General features: G+C 34.1%; 1 protein-coding gene and 2 long non-coding RNA genes across 7 annotated transcripts; 1 reads left to right on the top strand and 2 right to left on the bottom strand.

The window, feature by feature from the left end:
* The first annotated feature begins 5,776 nt into the window (after positions 1 to 5,776).
* On the top strand, positions 5,777 to 9,042 carry LOC114297734 (uncharacterized). 5 transcript variants are annotated; one of them, XR_014329927.1, is made up of 6 exons: positions 5,777 to 6,013; positions 6,191 to 6,359; positions 6,463 to 6,897; positions 6,988 to 7,027; positions 7,125 to 7,152; positions 7,982 to 9,042. It is a non-coding gene; the product is annotated as an uncharacterized LOC114297734 (long non-coding RNA). The 5 variants fall into 5 exon arrangements; XR_014329929.1 differs by lacking the exon at positions 6,191 to 6,359 and having other exon boundaries at positions 5,778 to 6,013; positions 7,982 to 8,585; positions 8,744 to 9,042; XR_014329928.1 differs by lacking the exon at positions 6,191 to 6,359 and having other exon boundaries at positions 5,780 to 6,013; positions 6,463 to 6,698; positions 6,836 to 6,897.
* Positions 9,043 to 13,740: 4,698 nt separating this feature from the next.
* LOC145790769 (uncharacterized) lies at positions 13,741 to 14,296 on the bottom strand. Its single transcript, XR_014329932.1, has 2 exons — positions 14,183 to 14,296; positions 13,741 to 14,051 (listed from the first exon to the last, which is right to left on the bottom strand). It is a non-coding gene; the product is annotated as an uncharacterized LOC145790769 (long non-coding RNA).
* A 736-nt stretch (positions 14,297 to 15,032) lies between these two features.
* Positions 15,033 to 15,521, bottom strand: LOC145791580 (zinc finger BED domain-containing protein RICESLEEPER 1-like). Its single transcript, XM_082871946.1, has one exon. The coding sequence runs from the start codon at positions 15,519 to 15,521 to the stop codon at positions 15,033 to 15,035; it is 489 nt and encodes a 162-aa protein (XP_082728072.1).
* Positions 15,522 to 17,392: the final 1,871 nt, after the last annotated feature.

Raw genomic sequence — 17,392 nt, 5'->3', positions numbered from 1 at the left:
ACTTTGCCGCGGCATTGAGGAACGGAAGGTGTAGCAGAGTGCAACTCAGCGTGAATAGTGCATTTACGTCAAAGCCCCGAAAATTCAGCTTTTCCGAGCCGTCCAAGTTGGCAATCCAAGTTTTGAGATTTTGGGTAAGAAACTCTTCCATTTGGTGCAAATCAGTGTTGAAATGAGGAAAACTACGAAGCTGAGGCTTTTGTAGAGGATAAGGTGTTGAGTGGAAGACAACTGTCAACATTCTAGAGGTCCTTACCATTTTGGCCGGTCGACCAAAAGTAGTGCCGATCGACCATCCATTTTGGCTGATCAGCTAAAATGTTAGCCGATTCCCATTAGTTTCGGCCGGTGATGTCTCCCTTTGGCCGATGGCCTCTAATTTTGCTCTAAGCTGAATAAATGTTAAGCATGCTAAAAAACTGGTGATTGACACCACTTCCAATGCCTTCTGATGATGTTTTTGCGAACTAGCGCCTGTTACTTCGTCTTGTTTATCGAGTTGTTGTACATCTGCTTATCGAGTTGTATTTTACATTCTTTAAGTCTTTGCTTTACTTATCGAGTTGTATTTGCAGTTGGTTAGCTTATCGAGCTCTTTGTTTTGATTATCGAGTTGTTTTCGTCTTTACTCGGTTCACTACCTGATTATTATGAGGCAAGTGCTTACTTTTCGAACAAAGGTTCAAATCTCATTTACATTGTTATGTAATGCAATGCGATGCGATGCATAAAATGTGACACCTTCTTGAACAAATAGCTGTTTCATTTCCATCATGTCTTTTGCAAAAAGTACATAGTTTTGAGAAAGTAAAAACCTGCCTGAGGCAGTGCAATGTGTTTAAACTACCAATAAAAAAAGAAAAGTAAAGTAAAAAGGGGAGAAGGGCAGCAGAGTGTCTGGATTAATACCAGTGGCCGCCCCTTGTGGTCGATGCACCTCCCACGCCCTTGTTCGGGTCAATCATGTGGTTTGGCACCTTCATTACTCAAGACAGTGCAAGAAAGCACACTTTTTGAACCTTCATAGACCTTTGTATTGACCTCGAGCCGTGTCTTCTAAGAGCGATGCTCAGTGCATGCGGGGAGTATCCTTTCTCGTATCCTTTTTGTATCTTGCGAATCCCACAAATCGCTTTAATTATGTTGTATTACGTTGCTTCGTTTTGACTTTAATAAAGCACGCTCTTTACGCGTCTTGCGTTGAACGATGCCTCGTCTTATTTTAAAGTTGTATCTCAACATCATGAATAACATGCCTTTACCATGCTTCAGTTGAATATGTGCCTTTCTCTGATCCCGCATTGTTACACACATTGCATGCATTTTCGTGTTTGCTTTACTTACATGTGTTTATGCACCCTTCTCGTATTGTTATACACATTGCATGCGTTTCCGCGTATGCTTTACTTACATGTGTATATTTTGTTTTGCTTTACACATTGCATACGTTTTCGCGTGTGCTTTACTTACATGTGTTCATGCATTTTTCAGGAGGTTACACATTGCTTGCGTTAGCGCGCATGCTTTACTTACATGTGTTCATTCCTGCTATACACATTCCTTGCGTTAGCGCGCATGCTTTACTTACATGTGTACATTTTATTCCTTACCTTACACATTATACATGTTGTCGCATGTGCTTTACTTACATGTGTTCATTCCTTCACACATTGTATACGTTGTCGCGTATGCTTTACTTACATGTGTTTGTGCCTTCATAGCATTGTTGTGCTTGTCCCAAATCGCATTGTTATGCGTCCTACTCGGCCTGCGTTGTCACGCATGCCCTCCTTGTATTGTCATACTCCTTTCCGCATTGACATGTGTCGCACTTAGGTTGCATTGTTTTGCATCCATTCCGCATTGTTATGCGTCATCCTTAGGTTGCATTGTCTTGCATCCTCGTACCTACGTTGTCTCGCACGTTACTTGCATTATTATGCACACTTCACTTGCGTTGTTACGCACTTTTCACTTGCATTGCTATGCATGTTTCTAACAATATTGTACCTGTTAAGTTTTCTTTCTTTTTCAGGCACGATATTGTATTTACGGTTCATTTGAAGCCGGCGCGACCAAACAAATCTCACAGGCACAATATTGTATGTACAGTTCATTTGAAGCTGGCACGACCAGACGAACCACACAGGTATTGTATTCTCCGCGTGAGACGTAGCAAGAATTGAATAACTCTCTTACATTCTTTCTGCATGTAATGTAGTTAGATTTGTATCCGCCTGCTTAAACTGTTACATTTATTGTATGCATTTGCTTCGTTACAGCTCTCTTTGCATGATCATAAGTTACGTTCCGCATCATGCATGTTCTTTGCATCTTGCCCCTACCTACGGGCACATACCTTGCTAGCTTGTATGCTTTGTCTAAGTCTTCGGCATTATCAAAAATAGGTCGTCTCTTGGCTTTGACATTCACTCCCGTCATTGTTATGACTTTCGAGTTCTGTCAAAGAGGGGCAACTGTAGACATCCCATTTTTGACCATCCTCATGACTTGGACGTCATCGTTTGAACACTCGATAATCATCCATGTTTGTGTTTGTCTTGAGTTCTCGGAGGTTTCGGTCGCGCGCCTTGTGGACTTGTTTGTTTTGTGCTTGGTTGTGTACCAAACACTTGTGTTTTTGCTTCTGAGGGTAGGGAATGGCTTGTTGGCCATCCCCACACCTCACCGGCCTTGGCTTGAGGCCACCGGCCCTGTTTTTTTGCTACCAGCCAAATATTTTGGTCAGTCGGCAATGTTTTTGGTCGGCCGGCCATTTTTGTTGATCAATCGGCCATATTTTCCAGCCGACCCCTTTCCATCTGCTTTTGGCAGATATTTTATGCCAGCTGTCACAGCTGGCATCCACAATACACCCCCTCCATACATGTGTTAGCTTCTCTAAGAAGCTTAGGAATTGAATTCCTATAAAAGGAGGGCCTCCCCTCCCTTTTCAGAGGTTGAACAACTCTGAGATATAACTTATATATCTATATCTCTCTATATCTCCCTCTCTCTATATAGTTGTGTGTGCAATAGTGTTCTAAACGGGTTTTTGTTCTTAGTTTTGCACTAAGACACCTAGTGTTACACTATACTTTGGTTGCTGAGGTTTTAAGGGTTTGATTTCAGAGTTTTGAGTTGGTTTTTGATCAAAAAGAGGTGCTGGAGTTGGTGTTCTTGAAGTGTTCTTCAAGGGTGAGAACTTACCTTTTTATTCTCCATTTTTGCTTAAGGTTTTAGACCTATTTGCATATTGTTTCGACCTTGTTCCATGCATGTTTTAGCCTTATTTTGGTCTGCCCTGGGACTATTTTAAGTCATCTTGGCTCTTTGGGGCTTGGTTGATATGGCCATGGTTTGAATTCCTTTGTTAGTCTTGAGTTTTGGGCTTTGTTGCATGCCTTACTTGCATGGCTCGTTTGATTTGGCATCATCCTTTACACATTTTCAGAGCTTGTCATGCTTGTGATTTGTCCATATTTGTCTCTTCTTAATGTGCTTAAGAGTCGACTATTTTCATGCCTAAGTGTTGGACCTTCACATGTACACGTTTGGGTGTGTTTTGTCCATCATTTCTTGGCACTTTGGCCACTATTTTGGACATGGCTGAGGCCTATCCATCCTTAGTGTAAGTCCATGGATCATGCATTTATGTATTGTGGTAGGCTTACCGCATTGCATGCTGTCGCATCCTTGTGGTTGGTATCGTTGTTGCATGCCTATGACTTTGTGTATTCCCATATCTAGGTTGCATTGTAGTATTGCATACTTGTTGCATTGCCATGATGTTTGCATGTTAGGTTGCATCACATTGTATTTGACATACTCATGTTACATTGCCTTACATTCCCATGTTGCATTGCATTGGTTACACGCTTTGCATTGTATATGGCATACATACATTGCATTATGTTTGGTTTGGGGTGTCAAACCAAACATGAGGAATGAGGGACGTTCGTACTTGGAGTGACAAAACGTACCTCAATTCTCGGTCGCCGACACTCTTGATTCAACATGATAGAGTGTGTAGCATTCATATGTTTTGTTGCATTCATTCATATTGATTTGCACACTTGACATCTTTGGCCACCATGCATCGAAATGTGTGATTGGTGGCCCGAGGGTCGAGAGCCATACTCCCTTGAGTTCATAGCATGATAGGGAGGGTGGTCGTGCATACATTTGGCTTGCAAATTCCATGCCATGCACTGTCTATCCTCTGTTGCAGCAAAACCAGTGTTCTGCAGGAAAAAATGGCCGGTCGGCAACTTTCAATACCGGTCGACTATCAATATCCAGCCGATGGTCCCATTTTTGGTCGATGACCATATTTCCATGGCCGGTGGTGTTTTCTCTTGGCCGGTGACATCCCAAAGTGCTCAAGAAGTGGTTCAGAAGTAACCTTAGGATTTTCACAATTATCAGAGGTGCAGAACAGTGCAAACAGAGGCAACAGAGGCATGGCAACGGGTTTCCGAGTAAAGCGAATCGAGCATGCATCATCCAATCATTTCGAGGCGAAGCTTCGGTGGCCTTTTGAGTTTCATACTTAGTTTATTTTGTATTTAATTTTTTAATTAATTAAGGGTTTGTAATAATTAATTAGCTAGAGTAGTTAATTATTTATTTGGTTTGTATTATTCTTTCGGACCCTCCGTCGAGAGGGAGAATTTGTAATAAGTGTGCGTGCGTGTGTGAATGTCTTCCAACCCCACGTCTTTCTCCCTTTTATTTACTAGATTTTGATGGTTAGTTTAGGGCATGTTTTAATTAGCATACTTATGCTCGCATGTTTGCACATTCATCTGTATTGCATGCACCGAACTCGGTGCATCATGCTAACTGCATAGTATTTCAATTCCAACTTGAATATGTGTATCGAGTTGTCACATTCCACATACCATTCTTAGCTTGGCCGAGCCTATTCTAGTTGCATTTTACATGTGTTACATTAGCCATCTTAACATAGCTAGGATCATGCATTGATTACTAGCATGTTCCTTGTTTGGCTCAGAGTACACTGTGAGTGTTTATGCTTTAGCATCTTGCATGTATGTGAGTGTTAACATGACAGCATGCTTGCCATGAGACTATGTGCTTATGTGATATAACTGCCTGAATGCCTGTGGGTGAAGGTTGGGTTGTTTGAATTGGAATAATTCGTCAAAATCCGTGTTTTAGCCTACTTATGAGTAGCAAACTTCAATCCATTTTCAAAACAAACGGATATACGATGCTTCGTTCCAAATTAGGCAATCTAGTCTATACTTGTATGCTGTGCACATCACATAGTAATTCTAGGTTAATAACCGGAATAAGAACGCATAATGTTTTCAAAACTCGATATCATGGTTAGTAGAGGCCGATCTTTGATCGGGCGAGCGGGGGTGCTCACGAAGTGACCTTCCCCAATCGTACCCAAGTTCCCGAGCCAAGGCAACTTTGGTGATGACGGACACGTGGCCTTAGGCACGAGTCAAGGTTTCCTAAATTTCCCCAAAAAAATAAAATATTTAGGTGGCGACTCTATATCTGGCAAAGCAGTCCATGTTTGGCACTTCTTTCTAAAAATCAGTTTTTCAAAACGATTTGCCGGATTTGGACTCTTTGATGATTCATCGGTCTTGCATTGCACTCTGCAAGATTAGATACAAGACCATGACATTGAGTCCGAACTGTAGTAAGCCCAAATGAACAAAACGGGATTTCCTCCCGGGACGTTCGGGGACGTCTACACAATGGAAAAAAAATTTTATTTTTATTTTATCTTATTGTTATTGGTGGACCTAGGGCTTTAGGTGGAGGGATCATAGAGGTTAGTGCTTGGGTGCCAGACCAAGGTCCGCCACAATGGAGCTTGCGGGCCAGCAAGCATTCAGGAAGTTTTGTTTATAATTTTGCTGTGATAGGTTGCTGTTGCTAAGGTGTTTGATTTTGGTGACACCGTATTTATGCGGGGTTCCTTCCTCAATGGGATTTACAACTTCTTTTTGAAGGAGATGGGATTCTGGTTAGTGGCTAATCTCTGCCTTTTTTTTGGGGGGGGTAATTAATCTCTGCCTTCCTTTTGGGGAAAAATTCATATTTTACTCGAGATTTATAAATATTACTTGAAGGAGGTCTCAAGGTTTATCTGTGTTCTAATTCTTTTTGTGTCCTATTGGTTTGCATCTTCAACTTTTTTTAGTTTCCACGATAGGTTTTGTTTTCCAAAGGTTGGCATCACTAAGGACAAAGCATAGACTAATAATTGAAGAACCAGTACACTTTTTGGGCTTTTATGAATAATTACAAAAAGCTTTATGGGAACACCAAAAACCATTTTATCAGTGACACTTTTTGCAGCATTTATCCATGTATCACATTAGCTGGCATGCATCATTTGTCTATATGCTTTCTCATCCACTTCTTGTTTGTTAATTACATAACATGATTTTATTCTGCAATTATATGTTGAAGATTATGTACTAGAGGAAAGTGAAGGAACTCCTTTTGCAGGTTTGATATGAAGTGTTATGCATTTGTGGCACACGACATTTATTTCATCGCTGGTTTTGTTTGCTATTGTTCTTGGAACATGGAATTTTTTATTTTATTTTATTCATGAATGTTTCCCACTTATTATGGTAAGGTGGATATTATTATGGGAAAATCAAGTTTCCTCCAGAGTATCCATTTAAACCTCCAGGAATCAGGTATTGTGGATTTTGTCTCCTTAAATTTTTCCACAAAAAAATATTTTGATGCTTTTTTAGCAGCTTCATGTTTATTTTTATTTTTAACATTTTCACTAGGTTTCTTTAACTGAAAATTACATTTGTTTCCATTGTAGTATGACTACTCCAAACAGACGATTTATGACTTAAAAGAAAATCTGTCTGTCTATGAGTGATTGTAAGTGCCATTAAATATCATTGGTCTAGGAATCATCTGTTCTTTCTAATAAACTGATTTTATTTTCAACTCATTTCTATCATTTTTCAGTTCATCCAGAAAGTTGGAGTCCGATGTGGTCTGTATCAAGGTAATACATTGTCATTGATGAAAAAACAGATGTCATTGTTTGCAACCATTTAATCTAGTGTCTGATGCTGACTAGAGTTTGTATGTCTTAAATGCAGCATACTTACTAGCCTTCTCTCTTTCATGGTGAGATTCTGAACTTAGTATTATATGGCTATTGTCTCCTAACTATACAGGATAGATACACGACTAGATGAAATGTGCCTGAAATTTTCTTTATGGACATCTCAATCCCATTTATTTACATACCAAATAGTCCTTATTCATTTGACTTTTGAGTCTCTGAGTTCTTGCCAATGACTGTATCAGAGGAATGTATTCTGCATTCATGACATTATATAATACTCAATTTTTAACAAAGTATTTGGTTGTGCATTGGTGTAACTGGTTGATTCACTTATTTCGATGAATGGAGGTTTTCTGCACCTTCTCTGCTTCCTCCCTCATATTCCATCTTAGGGTTGTGAATTTGAAAGGAAAAAAGTATTGTTAGTTTGGTAATGGGTCTTCTGATCATCTTCTTGCAGCGGTCTCCACTTTTATTTTAAATTTACTGAATGTTTGTAGACTTTAGGTTGCTAGGCACCAACCTAGTGGGTTGGCCCCTAAATGGCTCGTAGCACTAATATCTGAATGTGCCAAAATAATATAAATGGGAACCATTTGCACCATAGCTTGTGCCAAGCATATTTTCCAGATTTATTGCTAGGGTCGACTAAATTGAACATGCATCTAACCAGGAAATGGGAGAACAAAAATAGTGGGGCATTGTTGCATTGATAACTTCAAAGCATTCTATTGTGCTTCCAAGCATTTCTTTCTTGAGTGTGCTTTTCTTTTCTTTTTTCCCTCTTGTTATATTATTATTATTATTGTTATTATTATATCTCGTTGTCTATATGCTTTGTTCTTTCTTTATGGTCCTACTCATTAATTTTTGTTTGGATCATCATAGTATGAACCAGTTGAAATCAATAATGAGAAACATGATGACAAACCAGAGGGTGCAACAGATTTCAGTAATAAATTAATATTTATTTTGCTAGTTTGAAGAATTTATCTCTGATATATGCCCCATTTTGAAAGGGCAAAAATTTGATTGTATTGTTTTCTTGAATTGATATCTACTGAGGCATGCATGTTCTCTCTAGATGGAGAAATTTTAGCTGGAAGGAAACTTCCTCCTATATGCCATCCTGAACTTCATGGTGATATAGCCTTCCATTCCCTTTATATGTTGCAAATTGATGAGAATTTATTTTATTAGTTTGCTAAATACATTATTAGGCTTTTCTAATTATATAGTTGCATTGTTAGTGCCTCTAAGAAGGCTGGAATTGATCTTCACAAGTAATTAATGTGCCTCTAATTATATACTTCATTTTATTATTTATTGTTTCTACATAATTAATGTGTTCTTGCATTAAAAACATTTTTTTTTACCTTTTAACAAGTTTAGGCGGTGCTCTCCATACTCGAACTGTCCGTAATCTCTCTTATGAGTTTATATTTATTTGATGAACGTGAAGTTTTTTGAATGTGGGTGCTTGCAGGTGGTGGTGAGAGTTTTGAACTTGGATTGTGATTGTTGTGCTAACTTTTTGCTGACTTTATTATTGGCAATGATTATAATTTGTTAACTTTTTATTTTATTTTATTTTATTTTTGGGTTAGTTTCTCTATTTTTTTATGACTGATTCCAGTGTTTTTTTTGTAGGAGCATTGGCCAGCTTGTTCCTTGAAATAAGCATTGGCCCATGAATGAGTTATCCAATATTTTGATGGTTTTATTAACATTTTTTTGGGATATGGTTTGTGGTTAAATATAAATAGGTAGGAAATGTTACAATTTTTTTATATTGTTTGTCAAATGTAAAATTGTAGCAACGTGGAAGAGGAATTGAATTTGTTTGGTTTATTTTTGGTTTATTTTCATTTATGTGCTTCTGTATAGAATCCTTGCCTTTAAGAGTTGACCTTATTTAGCTAATAATGCAATTTGACAATTGAATACTTGTTTTGCAGATTTTTTTTTTTTTTTTTTTTGAGAAGCATTATTTTGCAGATTTAGTGCAATGAAATTTATTTATATTTTTTTCTTTCTATAAATAGCAATCCAAAATTATTATTTTTTGTAAAAAAAAGGAGAAAAAATGGCGTTTTGAAAAAACGTCACTAAGTGTCGTCATATGACGTCAGCATTTAACTGTGACGGCTTTTAGATAACGGATGTGTGAGAATTTATGGCGTTTTAAAAAAATGCCGGCTAAAGTCATTAGCGACGTTTAATAAACGTCATATACCTAAGACGGCGGTCGTACCTGCGACGAAAGATATAAATGTCACTTTAGCCTTTAACGGCGTTTTTAAGGCTTATAGTGGCGTTTTTTAAACGTCGCGAATTCTGAAAATTCCTGCAGTGAAGCCACGTGGTATTGATGTTGGTTGAACCTTTGGTATTGATGTTAGTTGAACTTTTCGCAAAGCTGTGCTCAGCATTGACACTTACATTTTCATTTTTGATGGATTAGTGAATTAAAATCACTTAGGCTGTACTCAACTAATTTATTTAAAATAAATGGCTTTATCTTCATAAGCATTATATAATTTATATATTTCACAAATTTGTTAAATATTTTAAGTTTGTAATTTTTTTTATAATCATTAGGTATTCTCAAAATACATATCACATTAGTTATATGGTGTTCAAACTAATGGCGTCGAGAAAAATCTTACTAGTAAGTTATGGTGACTCATTTTTATTAGCTAGTTGTGAGACAAGAGATAATCCATTTAATGTGAGTTGTGATTTCTCCTTAATTATATTCTATTTTATTCTAATTAACATATTAATCTAATTTTAGATTTGAAGAAAATGCAAGTAAAATTTTCTTTTTGTATTAATTTTACTTTTAATTTTTTAGAACATGAAACACACTATAAAAATATAGTGTTTGTGATACACTTTCCGTTAATTTAATTGAAAAAAATGAAATATTAAGTCACATGAAAACTTTCTGATTATATTTAAATAAAGTACCTTAATATCAAATCACAATAGAATCAAATAAATTTAACCTTATTTTAAATAAATGGGTTGAGTACCTATAATAAGCCTAAGTGATTTTAATCAACGCACTCATCAAAACAGAAAACAGAAGCATCAATGTTGTTTACAACCATGCCAAAGGGTTCAACTAACTTCAAAACAGAACCATCAATACAGAAAACAGAAGCATCAATGTTGTTTACAACCATGCCAAAGGGTTCAACTAACTTCAAAACAGAACCATCAATGTTGTGCACAATCATGCGAAAAGATTCAACCAACATTTAACAGTCTCTGGCCAGTTGCACAGCACACAACCCAACCCCAGGAAAATCAATAGGCCGCAAATAGTACAACTAAGTTTAAGATCCATCTTTGCAAGATAATCCGCAGCCATAATAGAGTGAGAAACTATACCTTTATCAAACTTGGTTAGAAACTTTCAAATACGGTTCAAACCGCAATTACAAACCGCAATTAACCCTTGGATTATAAGATTATTGTTGTTTGTTGATTGTTTTTACCACACTAAGTGATCAATACACATCAGTACATAATAAGTAGTGAATCAGATTCAATCCCTATTGATTTAATGCCGTTGAAAATTTTAAAAATAAATTTGTGGTTTTCACCAATATCTCAAATGCATGAAAGGAAAAAAAGAATGAAATCAATTTCAATTGCTAAATTTGAACTAACAATTGTGTGAAGAAAGTTTCCTTTTTATGTATATATGAAACCATATTTATGGTTGATAATGATAAAGCTTTCAAGTAATTAGGAAGCACACAAAAATTGTGATCTATTAAAAAATACAATAATACTCATGACAAAAGATCGGAATAAAATGAACATGATCAGTCAATAAAATCTAACTTCATGTAATTATAATGGAAATTAGGTGGCTACAAAAAACATTTTCCTCCTTTTGTTGAAAAATAAAAAATTTTAAAATCAATATTCAGTGCGTTTGGTTTTAATTTTCTGCGTTTAAGTTTCTAAAAATTGAGTTTTTTGTTTTTAGTAAATATTTTTAAAATTTTAAGTAATTTTTTTTTACTTTTTTATATGCACCTTACTTAGATGTATCAAAAAGTAAAATATTTAAAAAAAATATTTTAAAAAATCAATAAATACACAAGAATAAGAAAACTGTACTGATTCTCATATTTATTTATTTATTTATATATATATATTTATATTTTTGGTATGTAGGAAATTTTCTAAAGATTTTTTTTTCATAAATATTATACTTTTTAATTATATTTATGTTAGATGTATCTAAAAATTAAAAAATTACTTAAAATATTAAAAAAAATCAGTAAAAATAAAAATAATAAAAAATTTCAATTTTTAAAAAATTGAATCTTGTAAATCCAAATTAAACAAATATTTTTCAACATTTTTTTCTTGCATACAAACCAATGATAAAGAATTTGTATGTAGAACCTATACCTACCTATATGACCTATAGGCTATATGTTGACTGCACAAATTCTCTCACCACCGAAAATGATCCGTAACTCAAATGCGTAGAGTTCGAATGGTATGAAAAATATTATTTTACTGATAAGAGAATAAAAAAAATCTTAAAATGACGTCATTTTGAAATTTCGAACCATTCGAGCCTTTGATATTTTGAACTACGTAGCGGAGTTGTTCTCTCACCATGTCATTCTGTTTGGTTATCCGGTTTTTAAAATCAGATTTTGAATTTTAAATTTTGAATTTGTATTCTTTTTATTTTTAGTGATCTTTTAATATTTTGATAATTTTTTTTATAAATACATCTAATTTAGATTTACTTAAATAGTAAAATATTTGTAAAAAGATCTTTAAAAATTCAATAAATACAAAAAAAAAATGATTTTTGTTTTTTTGTATTTTACAGTATTTATTGAGTTTTTTAAACATTTCTTTTCAAATATTTTACTTTTTGAGTATATCTAAATTAGATACATCTAAAAAATAAAAATTGACCAAAATGTTAAAAAACTAAAAATACAAATAAATGTATTGAAAACTCTGATTTTGAAAATTGGACTATTTTCTCTTTTTGAAGCCAAAATAAATTTTTTATACCAGAAATGTATTTATTTTTGTCAAATTAAATTTTAAAATTTTAAATATATATATATATATATATATATGTATATACATTGTTTTCAAAAAACTCAACCAAACGAAAACAAACCCATGTCCAAGCTTGTAAAAGGCCCAAATCGAGATAATTAAGAAGGGGTCAAATCAAACTTGTTCCGTAGTTGTGGACAATCAGTGATTATTTGGTATTTTTAAAGTATTATTTTACACCATTTATTATCTGATAATTGTCAAATTCTCTTTTAAAGTCTTAATAAAAAATATTAAATTTTATAATTTTAACCAATAAATTTTAAGTTGAGGCAAAAAATATCACACATTTTTCATGGACAACAAGGCTTCCACAACTCTCATTCACATAATTATCAAGTTGCTAGCATTGACCAAAAAAAAAAAAATTTCTCTACTCAAAGTGGGTGTTTGAGAAGTGAGTTTTTTTGTATTTTTTTTAATTGTAGGATATTATTGAAGAAATTTTTTTTTGTGTTTGGGAAGATAGATAGTTTTTTTTGTTGGATGTGATGTTTGTGAAAGAAAAAGTGAAATAATTATGAGGTTTGATGTAATATTTTGTTTGGATTTGTTTTTTTTTTTGTTTTGTAACTAATTTGTCTTTTAGGGAAAAAAAAAACCAAAAAAAACCAAAAATTCATCTTCCCAAACACTGCCAAAATTAAATTATAGAAGAATATAAAGAATATATGGTTGCGTTTGGTAGAGTTTTGTAATTATAATTTGAGAGTATGAGTTGTAATATGAGTTTGTGAGGTTTGGAATTATGATTTGAGTGTAGAAAATTTGTTTGGTGAGAGTTTTGAAAATAGTTTTGAAAAGAGTTTTGAATTGAGTGGAGAATATTTTATGTGACATTTGATATTTGATACAAAAATTTATAACTCATAATTAAACATACAACTCAAAATTATTTTAAAACACATAAAAAATTTTAAAAAATTCAGAAAATATTTTTTTCGAATATATAAATATTAACATATCAATTGCAAAAAAAAAAAATCACTATTCCGGTCAACCGGTCGGACGACCGGTTAGACCAAATTTTGAAAAAAAATTGAAAAACGCGGTCTGTTTGACAGAGTTCTCTGCAGAGTTGTGGAAAATTAATTCCACAACTCTATCCAAACATCATACTCAAACCTAGGGGTGTCCGCGGTTCGGTTTGGGACGGTTTGCGGTTCGGTTTGGACCCGCCCGCATATATGTGGTTTGGGAAAAAGTCAACCTGCAACCGCCTACAATGCGATTTGCGGTTTGTGCGGATAGGGTTCGCGAATGTGCGGACAGTTTGCAGATTGAACTTTTTTTTCAAAAATTTATTTTTAAACCTTTTTTTTCTCCCATTTTGTCAATCTTTATTTTGGACATTTTTTCTCATATTTTCTAAAATGCTCCAACATTAATAATTAATGAATTAAAACTTATAAAATAAAAAACACAACAAATTCAATTCGTAACCTAAATAAATCATTCAAAATCTATATTTTATCATTAAGTTGCATTCATCCTACATTCATCATACATAACCCAAATAAAAAAATCCTACATTGAAAATTCAACATTCATCATTCCTAACCCAAAAAAATAAATAAATAAATAATTCTTCATTAACTTACATTCATCCAAAATGTAAAAAAAATAAAAATTCATTAACTTACATTCATCCAAAACCAAAACGCAATTAAAAAAAAAATTGTTGTCAAACTTCATTCAATACAAACCCATGAAATAAAATTAAAACATTTCTAAGATATCAAACTTCATCTTCATGAATCATATCCAATTCAACTTTTACAAATTCCAATTCCAATTCCAATTCCAATTCCAATTCTAATTCCATGCATTTGGTTGATGAACCCTACACAAAAACAAATTGAAAAAATATAAACTTTAATCTTCAACTATAGTAAGAAATGAAAAGATAAACAAATGTCTATATATTGCATCTCAATATAGTAAGAAAATGTGTTGAGTATATGCAAAAATTACCAATGAGCAAATGGATATTAGACATCAATTATAGCATCAACATTATAGGTTGAAGTTGAAGTTGAAGTTGAAGTTGAAGTTGAAGTTGAAGATGAGCTTGACTCCAAAGTACCTAATTAGAAGTCAACAAGAGAAGATTAATAAAACTTACATTAGAAAATGAATAATACAAATAAAAATAAAGATAAATAAATGCCCATTTACCTGAGTCGTATTGCTCAAATTCTTTCACATCATCCATCACCTTTCGAAGAGAAATTGGAAGGTTGCTTCGAAGCCAATTTTGAGTACATACAAGAGCTTCAACCATAGAAGGCGAGAGTGAACTACAAAATGAGTCAAGAATACGCCCTCCCATACTAAAAGCCGACTCCGATGCAACGGTAGAAATAGGCATGGCCAACACATCCCTTGCAAATTATGATAACACCCTATATTTGGTTGCATTCACCTTCCAATAATCCAAAATCTCAAATGTTTGATTCTTTGCAAAATGTTCAACCTCGGATAAATATTGTTCCAATTCCGACTTAGATCCACTAGTGCATCGCCCCTCCAAATAGGAATTAAATTGGGAGTCAACTAAAGAATAGGGATCATCATCATTATCATCTTCCACCATATTCATAACTTCACTCACACTTGAAAGTTTCTCATTTGAAGGATAAAGTGTGACATAATGGCTATACAAACGACTCAAGCAACTCTTAACCTTGTCTACCATTTCTTCCACCTTCCTATTATCTCCAAGAAATAAATTGGAAAAACAAAACTCCAAGTATGTCATTTTTTTGATAGGATCAAGAACCACCGCAACATACAACAACAAATTGATTTTACTTCCATCCCCTTAATATTTGCTAAACTTCAGCTTCATAGTCCTTGCCATTGTGCTCAAAGTATCATTCTCCTCCAAAATTAATTGGTTAATTTTGCTTTTAATAACAAACATCTCTTTGTAAAAGGCATTAGAAGTAACAACGAGAGACCCCGAAAATTTCTTAGTTGCAACATAAAATAATTTTATAAACCTCAAAAAAAATCTACACTTTTTCCAATCCAACTCATTCGGACTTCTTCTTATGCCACCATCAACATCCTTGAAATAAGGTTCAAAGTTGGAATCCACAAACTTCAATCGGTTAAAAGTCTTCTCATACTTTTCGGTGGCCTCTAACATCAAATAGGTAGAGTTCCACCTAGTTGGTACATCTAGGCATACAAGAGCTTTTGAATCAAGTTTGAGTGTGGCCGCACACTTCTTAAAAACATCATGACTATGAAGAGAAGACCTCACATATCTCACCGCAAGTCTAATGTTAGCAATAGAATCATCCATTTCTTTCAACCCATCACTCACAATGAGATTAAGAATATGTGCACAACAACACATATGAATAAACTCATGTTGCAAAATAGTCCCCTTCTAATCTTTGGTTATCGTTTTCAAATATTGAATGGTAAGATTATTAGAACTAGCATTATCAACTGTTAAGGTGAATATGTTATCAATGTTCCACTCAATCAAACACGACTCAATTTTTCGACCCAATGTTTCTCCTTTGTGATCCTCAACTTGTTGAAAACTTATAATTCTTTTTTGAAGTTTCCAGTTATCATCAATGAAATGAGTAGTCAAACACATGTAACACAAATTCTGAATAGATGTCCAAGTGTCAGTAGTAAAGCAATTTTTATGACCCTTCATGGCCTTCTTTAACTTATCCCTTTCATTCTTGAATATATTTAGCACTTCTCTAGATATGGTTTGACGAGAGGGAATTGGTGTGAATTTGGGTTGTATGACATTACAAAATCTTCTAAACCCAACACCCTCCACAAATCTAAATGGCAACTCATCAATGACCACCATCTCCGCAAGAGCCCTTTTACAAGTATCAAAATTAAAAATTGTTGCTACAACCTCAACACCCTCTTCATTTTGTTTCGGTTTAAGATTTGTATCCCTATTTGGATATTCTTTACAATTAGGTGTATGACTCCTCAAATTACTAGTCCCATGAGTTCTAGAGTCAGCCATATACTATTTCTTACAATATTTACATACGGCTTTACGCTTCCCATCGGTTCCTACAACCTTGTCAAAATGATCCCAAACTATGGATGGTGCTCTCCCCCCTCCACTCTCACTCTTTCTCTTTGGGAGTCTAGAAGGCTTAGGCTCAAGTTCAGGTTCGGGTTCGACTAAGAGAGGATTCATTTAAGAATTAGAGGATTTCGGAGGTACAAGATTGATTGCGGGAGATTGAATATTATCCTCCATTTAAACTAGATTACAAAAATACAGTCACAAAATCAATTTTACAGACACAGATTCAATAGATTTAAATAACAGACAGATTTAATAACAGATTTAATTCAACAGATTTAATTCCAAAAGTTAACTAATTGAATCAAATTAAATCAAAAATTAAATAACATACAGATTCAATTTCAAATTTAGATTTAGTAACAGATTCAGATTAATAACAGATTGGATTCACCTCCAGAGATAAATTCCAAAGAAACAGAGATAAATAACCAAAATACAGGATCTTTAGTCGAAATAGAATTTCTGTTAAAACAGATTAGATTCACCTCCAGAGAATTTCTGTTAACCAAAATACAGGATCTTTATTTAATCTAACCAAAAATTTAACAAAATAGATTAAATCAATTTTATTTTGTTAAATTTGTGATGAGATAAATCTATTTTGCAGTATAATACATCCCCTTTTAGAGGTATAAATTTTTCTCATCACAAATTTCCACCTGGTTAGATCTGGAAATTTCATTAGATTTTTCTCAAATCTCCAGAGATCATTGTTTTCCTTGTTCAGTGATGAGAAGCCGGCCATTTTATTATGATTTCCAAATAAACAGATTAGATCGGTCCAAAACAAACAAACACACAAATTTCCAAAGAAACACACAGATTCAACGATCTCTTATATATATATATATATATATATATATATATGTTGTAAAAAAAATCCACGATCGGGGCGAAAGAGAGAGACAGACAGAGATTGAGAGAGAGAGAGAGAGGCTTACCTGTGAGTAGATCGGTGCAATGAGAGAGTGAGACGATCGGTGTGATGAGATGAACAACGAGAGAGTGAGAGAGACAGTGATAAGATGAGAGTGATCGCCAATCGGTGCAGAAGATGAAGATGTATGAACAACGAAACGAGAGAGTGAGAGAGATAG

Source organism: Camellia sinensis, chromosome 5, assembly GCF_055761805.1.
Source record: "Camellia sinensis isolate YWXY chromosome 5, ASM5576180v1, whole genome shotgun sequence".
Lineage (NCBI taxonomy): Eukaryota > Viridiplantae > Streptophyta > Magnoliopsida > Ericales > Theaceae > Camellia > Camellia sinensis.
Note: the sequence above shows the minus strand (reverse complement) of the source record. Positions and strands in the feature narration are given on the sequence as shown.

Excerpts from the sequence above, each read along its gene's own strand:
- LOC145791580 (XM_082871946.1), bottom strand. The coding sequence starts at position 15,521 with ATGGATGATTCTATTGCTAACATTAGACTTGCGGTGAGATATGTGAGG.